The sequence below is a fragment of the Alosa pseudoharengus genome, unplaced genomic scaffold, assembly GCF_046254945.1.
Source record: "Alosa pseudoharengus isolate Yale_2024_CS ecotype anadromous, Long Island Sound unplaced genomic scaffold, YU_APseudo_1.1 YU_APseudo_1.1_scf_18, whole genome shotgun sequence".
Lineage (NCBI taxonomy): Eukaryota > Metazoa > Chordata > Actinopteri > Clupeiformes > Clupeidae > Alosa > Alosa pseudoharengus.
The window spans coordinates 3,255,849-3,263,237 of NW_027468650.1; the positions used below are offsets into that span (position 1 = coordinate 3,255,849).

Sequence of the window (7,389 nt, forward strand, 5' to 3'; positions counted from 1 at the left end):
CCCTCATTAGCACATGTCTGTGTAGGACTGAACGAGGCATTTTGCTCGGGTAGAATCGCTACAGGTGGATGTCTAGATATCCTGTGTACAGCAGCAACATTTTAAGGATGATTTCGCGACGAGTGAGCCTCTCTGGAGTAGCGTGGATGTTGGTGTTGGACCATCCGCACGTGTTCAATCACTGATACGCTGTGGCGTTGGAGGTCTTAAATCTTGAGGCAACATGAAAACCCGACCCACTGGCAATGTCTCCAATGCCGACTGGATGGGCTCGCTTGCCCCTAAACTCACTTCGATGCCTCTGAAGCATTTGGCTGTGCCAGGTAGCATAATCAATTTCAGAGATTCCTGATTCCTGTATTTTCGTTTTATTCTGAATACAATATGCTATTAAATCCTTGTGATGTTTAAACGAGGTCAGTGTCACCAATTGCTATTTTGACCATTCACTAAAACTTTAATTTGGGATGGAAATGTTTTAGATGTAGACCTAGACTACTTTACCTAATTTCATTAGCTCCTTATGGAGTTGGGCCTGCAGTATAGCGTTGTTGTCAAGACTTGACTTGAAATAGTCAAATAAAGCCCACTTTGTTAAATAGATTTACTGACTTCATATTTGCTGCAGATAGTCTGTGCATTTGAGGAATTAATCACATGAGTAATGGATGTTTAAGCAATAGTTTTCCTCAGTAATATACTATACCAGTATTTCACCCTTAACTCAGGTATGAAGTAGAGGCTACTGCCACATCCACAAAACAACAATGTGCTACTTAAATTAGTCCAAGGTCAGCGAGTTTGTGTTACAGGTGTGGTAGAACTGTAAACTAACCTTGATGACGTTTCTGTTGTAGGATCTCACGACTCGTTCAGTTTCTGGGTGGATGAGAAGGCTCCCGTTGGACCTGACCAGAAGGCTGTGGTCAAACACCTTGCGGCCGTGTTCCGTTTGCTGGCAAAAAAGGTTATGAAGAAGTGGTCCATGACCCAAAACCTCACCTTCAAGGAACAACTGGAGGGCGGAATCCGCTACTTCGACCTCCGCGTGTCCTCCAAGCCAGGTGAACCGGGCCATGAGATCTACTTTATTCACGGGCTGTTTGGGCACAAGGTGCGCGATGGCCTCAATGACATCAACAACTTCCTGAACGCTCACCGTAAGGAAGTAGTGTTTCTGGACTTCAACCATCACTACGCCATGGAAGAGGAGCATCATCGCTACCTCATACGCATGCTACAGGAGGTGTTTGGCTCGAAACTGTGCAAGATCTGTGTGGTAGAGGAGATCTCACTCAATTACCTGTGGGAGCAAAAGTATCAGGTGAGTTGACTAATTAATTACAGTAGGCTACTACCTTCTCATTCTTATGTTTTTTTTCTTTTTTTTTTACAATTTCCTACATTATAGAACAATGCTGAAGATAAAAAACGGACATAACACAAACAAATGTACAAATGTTTTATAAAAGTGTTTCATATTTTAGATTACTCAAAAGTATCCACCATTTACCTTCACGACAGGTTAGCATAGTATTGACATTATTGTAACCAGCTTCATGAAGTCACCTGGAATTCTTTTCAGCTCATATAAGTGAATAAAAAGCAACCAAGTGTGCAACATGGATGAATGTTAAGCTCTGAAGAACACCAGGTTGTTTGATCAAAACATTTTGGCTTTTTAATCAGTGTAGCCAGTATAGTAAGGGCGTTTTTAACGCATCCATCCTCCTTGTCCTCACCCAACTTGGAGTGCCTGGATTGCTCTTCATCATGGAGCAGTTCTTTGTGTCCCGTTTTCCCAAGAGCATCATGTACTTTTGGATATACGCCTTATTCACAGAGCTCCCAGTCCCGTCGTCTGCTGTACAGTGCGCCACGTTTTACACTTGAATTTCCCCTTGGGGATCAATAAAGTATCTATCTATCTATCTATCTATCTATCTATGGGAACTCCTTCAAGATGGATGGAAACCCTTTCTGCTGTTTGCCTGCAGCTGGTTGAGAAAATGCAGAGAGTGTGCAAAGCTGTCAGGAAAGCAAAGAGTGCTTATTGAGAAGAATCTAAGATATTAAACAGTCAGCCTTGTCTGCAATTATTTGCGTACTACATAATTTCATAAGTGTAATTTAACCTTTAGAATTTCCACTCGTGCCTAAACTATGTCTGAATATAGTTATTTACATGTGGATTTGCATGCAAGTGGAAAAAACGGCCCTAACCACACTTCCTCTGGTGCATTAGGCAGTGATGCAGGCGAGTTGTACAGTTCAGAAAGTGATCATGCATCTGCAGCCTGATTGTCAGTATGGGGCAACCGCGAGCAGTGGTAGTGTTGTGGCTAAGGAGCTGGTCTAGCACGCAGTAGCCAGAACCGTTGAATGTTCGGCTGGCACCGTTGTGCCCTTGAGCAAGTCACTAAACCCCAAGTTGCTCTGTAGACAATGGTCCTTGTAATAATTGTAAGTCGCTTTGGATAAAAGGGTCAGCCAAATTAATAAGTATTAGTATATAAGTATGTTATGCCTTTTTGTGTTATGCCAGAAAAAAAGCTTAAGGTTGAATAATTTTGTTGTCTTAACAAATTGCAAAAGAAAAAACATTGAGGTTTCCCAATCCAATAGCATAACGGCGGTGCATCTGCATAGTGCGCTTCATTAGTGAGCAGCAGCACATGTGGTGTGACTAGCTATTTTCAGCTGATCGCTGGCGCTGAGGCGTATAACAGCGTTAGGGAAAGACGGTTAGGGGATTACAGGGAATCAGCCAGTGCGCTCTAGTCTCCTAGTCAGCACTTGACAGTGATATCAAGCTACACACGTATTAGAGCATGTGAAAAGTGTGTGTGTGTGTGTGTGTGCGTGCATGCTGCATGTTAATTAGCGGTGAGAATTACCTCTGTATGCTGTGTACTGGGAGTGAGATTGATAGATAGATACTTTATTGATCCCCAAGGGGAAATTCAAGGTCTCAGTAGCATACAGACATCACACACAACATGAACTTACTGCAGAACCTGGGAGAGGATTGAAGAATGCGTACATGGAAAAGTGACCAGCTTCAAGCTACTTAGTGGCAAGTCTCATAATTGCTCGTTTAGGGATTGTGAGTCTCTCAGAGCTCAGTGGCAATTGAATTACCTTTTGGGATCTGTTGTTCTGGATGGTGGTGACCATCTTAACTGACAGAATATGTAGCTGTGTGTGTGAGCGTGTGTGCATGTGTGTGTGTGTGTGTGTGTGTGCGTGCGCGCGTGCGTTTGTGCGTGCGTGTGTGTTAGTCACCATTTCCGTTTTTCTAAGGAGAGGAAACCAAGCTCTCTTTTTGTGGTGAGTCTCTCATTTGCCCTTAGTCAGCTTGTGGCACAGCTAGACAAAAGGCCCAATGCACACAACATCAACACTAGCTGTGCAACAGGTAGCATTACGGACCGTTTGTTATTGTCCTCTTTTTCTTTTCACGATCAGTGACACATATTTGTCGCTTATGATATCAGCATATTCATTGTATATCATATTTGTGTACATATGTAATGTTAATATAATTTCTGCCTTTCCCACTGTCTTGCAAGAGCTTCCACTGTCACCACATTACTCTCACCCCCCTTTTGGTCAGTTGCACTGCAGCGCTTACTTGAATGTGCCTCAACCAGTTCTATGTGGTTCCGTCAGGTTCTGGTGTTCTATCACCACCAGTCTGCCGAGGGTTGCCCTCTGATGTGGCCGGGGAACAACATCCCGGCGCCCTGGGCCAACACCACGGACACCGGCAAGCTCATCAAGTTCCTGGAGACCACGCTGGACGAGCGAGCCAAGCGCGGGACCTTCCACGTCTCCCAGGCCATCCTCACGCCACAGGTCAAGACCATCGTCAAAGGCCTCGTCCGAGGACTGCGGAATCACCTGGTGGAAAGGTGGAGAGCTCTTGAATAACACCGCGTACAGAGTTTAAAGAGATCGAAATGTGTTTTAAAGAGTGCGTCTGCATGCGGTAGTCAGTGGAGAATAGAGGACGGACTATAACTCTAAAACGAGATGTTTATCAGTATATGAGCCACTTTAGTGCACAGCTCTCATTGTCCCTCATGCTCAGAGATCAACCACAAGGGGGCAATGTAGAGTAAACAAAAAAAGTTTGAAACTCCTCTACATGAGCCAATCCACTCACTCTCTCTCTCTCACTCACACACACACACACTCTCGCACACACACTAACATTATCAAAGCAATAGGGTCTTAAGTAAGCATGAAACAAAGAGAGAGGTTTCCATGGGAAAGCCCAGTATTTCCCCCTGCGTCTCCATCCAGACCCGGAGCAGAGGCTGTGGCTGGGGCATCCCAGTGCCCCTCATGCAGTGAGGATTAGGACTGATCCTCTTGGGCTTGGGGCTCCTTTGATGTTCTACTTCAGAGAGTGAATGAGGAGAGAGAGGTCGCTAGTCAGTGCCCCTAACAGAGGCCAGATACAGGCTGACCTACGATAAGTAGAAATGAACTGCATTTATATAGCACTTTTCTACTCGTCCGAGCACTCGCATTGTTTTACATACAGAGGTAATGTCCCTAGAGATGAATGAAGTATCTCTATCTATTTGTCTATCTGTCTGTCTCAAACTATCTATTGATCTATCTATCTATCTAACTATCTATTTATCTGTCTATCTATGATCTATCTATCAGTCAATAACTATCTATCTCTCAACAATCGATCTATCTAATGCCTCATTCACCAATTCACTCACACATTCATACAGTGATGGCGTGCAAGACACTGACCTACACAGTGAGAGCGGTTTGGGGCCCTTTGACTGGGTCAGGAGACTCCTTCTGAGCCTCTGCCTCCCTAGAAAGAAAACCAGAATTTGGTTAAGTGCTTCATTGGCAGAACTGAATCGTCGACATGACGTTATCTGACCACTATAGCAAAGTGCAGGCGATAATGTCCAGAACGGAATTGTATGGAAGAGGCTATCGCACACACAGAGAGCTGCTCCAGGAGGAAGTGGCTTAATTGTGACCCTGTGTGGATGCTGGGTTGTTTGTTATTTCAGGCTAAATATTTAGCTCTGGCATTCCATTTCCTGGTTTTGTCCAAATGACTGCAGAGCATGGGTCAGGAGCGATGACCCACAACTCTGTATCAGTGAGTTTCTAGCCTCCTTCTGGGTCTGTATTGAGTTCAGTGGTTCAATCCAATCTCACAGATTTAAGAAATGTATCTCTTTGCCTCTCATTGATACCAAAGTCCGACTGAACTAATGAATACAGGATAACTATCTTCTAAGTATGGCAAAAATGGTCACGCAGCAATTAATTAGTGACTAAGTTATCAAGCAGTAACAAGACAAGTAGAAGGTGTTACATGGAGATGGATCTTCAGGATTAATATTCTAATCACTGCGATCAATGATGATGCAGTCTAATCCATCTCACTGCAGACTTTAACTGGCATTAAAAGAGAGCGCGACCTGTCTAGCACTGACCTGTCTACCTCTCTAGCGCTACATGTCTACCTGTCTACCTGTCTAGCGCTACATGTCTACATGTCTACCTCTCTAGCGCTACATGTCTACATGTCTACCTGCCTAGCGCTACATGTCTACCTCTCTAGCGCTACATGTCTACATGTCTACCTCTCTAGCACTGACCTGTCTACCTGTCTAGCGCTACATGTCTACATGTCTACCTGTCTAGCGCTACATGTTTACCTGTCTACCTCTCTAGCGCTACATGTCTACATGTCTACCTCTCTAGCGCTACCTGTCTACCTCTCTAGCGCTACATGTCTACATGTCTACCTCTCTAGCGCTACATGTCTACCTCTCTAGCGCTACATGTCTACCTCTCTAGCGCTACATGTCTACCTCTCTAGCGCTACATGTCTACATGTCTAGCGCTACATGTCTACCTGTCTAGCGCTACATGTCTACATGTCTACCTGTCTAGCACTGACCTGTCTACCTCTCTAGCGCTACATGTCTACCTGTCTACCTGTCTAGCGCTACATGTCTACATGTCTACCTCTCTAGCGCTACATGTCTACATGTCTACCTGCCTAGCGCTACATGTCTACCTCTCTAGCGCTACATGTCTACATGTCTACCTCTCTAGCACTGACCTGTCTACCTGTCTAGCGCTACATGTCTACATGTCTACCTGTCTAGCGCTACATGTCTACCTGTCTACCTCTCTAGCGCTACATGTCTACATGTCTACCTCTCTAGCGCTACCTGTCTACCTCTCTAGCGCTACATGTCTACATGTCTACCTCTCTAGCGCTACATGTCTACCTCTCTAGCGCTACATGTCTACCTCTCTAGCGCTACATGTCTACCTCTCTAGCGCTACATGTCTACATGTCTAGCGCTACATGTCTACCTCTCTAGCGCTACATGTCTACCTCTCTAGCGCTACATGTCTACATGTCTAACGCTACATGTCTACCTATCTAGCGCTACATGTCTACCTCTCTAGCGCTACATGTCTACATGTCTACCTGTCTAGCACTGACCTGTCTACCTCTCTAGCGCTACATGTCTACCTATCTAGCGCTACATGTCTACATGTCTAGCGCTACATGTCTACCTCTCTAGCGCTACATGTCTACCTCTCTAGCGCTACATGTCTACCTCTCTAGCGCTACATGTCTACCCTTCTAGCGCTACATGTCTACATGTCTAGCGCTACATGTCTACCTCTCTAGCGCTACATGTCTACCTCTCTAGCGCTACATGTCTACATGTCTACCTCTCTAGCGCTACATGTCTACCTCTCTAGCGCTACATGTCTACATGTCTACCTCTACATGTCTACCTCTCTAGCGCTACATGTCTACTTCTCTAGCGCTACATGGCTACCTCTCTAGCGCTACATGTCTACCTCTCTAGCGCTACATGTCTACATGTCTAGCGCTACATGTCTACCTGTTTAGCGCTACATGTCTACCTGTTTAGCGCTACATGTCTACCTGTCTAGCGCTACATGTCTACATGTCTACCTGTTTAGCGCTACATGTCTACCTCTCTAGCGCTACATGTCTACATGTCTACCTCTACATGTCTACCTCTCTAGCGCTACATGTCTACTTCTCTAGCGCTACATGGCTACCTCTCTAGCGCTACATGTCTACCTCTCTAGCGCTACATGTCTACATGTCTAGCGCTACATGTCTACCTGTTTAGCGCTACATGTCTACCTGTTTAGCGCTACATGTCTACCTGTCTAGCGCTACATGTCTACATGTCTACCTGTTTAGCGCTACATGTCTACCTCTCTAGCGCTACATGTCTACCTGTCTAGCCCTACCTGTCTAGCCCTAACTGTTTAGCGCTACATGTCTACCTGTTTAGCGCTACATGTCTACCTGTCTAGCATTTTCATGGGAATGAC

The 7,389-nt window shown here is 45.1% G+C and overlaps 1 protein-coding gene across 1 annotated transcript in view; it reads left to right on the plus strand.

The window, feature by feature from the left end:
- The first annotated feature begins 223 nt into the window (after positions 1-223).
- Positions 224-7,389, plus strand: part of plcxd2 (phosphatidylinositol-specific phospholipase C, X domain containing 2) — a 7,634-nt gene continuing 468 nt past the window's right edge. Inside the window, exons 1-3 of the mRNA XM_076291207.1 lie at positions 224-323; positions 858-1,324; positions 3,673-3,914. Coding sequence (XP_076147322.1) covers positions 224-323; positions 858-1,324; positions 3,673-3,914 — 809 coding nt within the window. The remainder of the gene's footprint in view (positions 324-857; positions 1,325-3,672; positions 3,915-7,389) is intronic.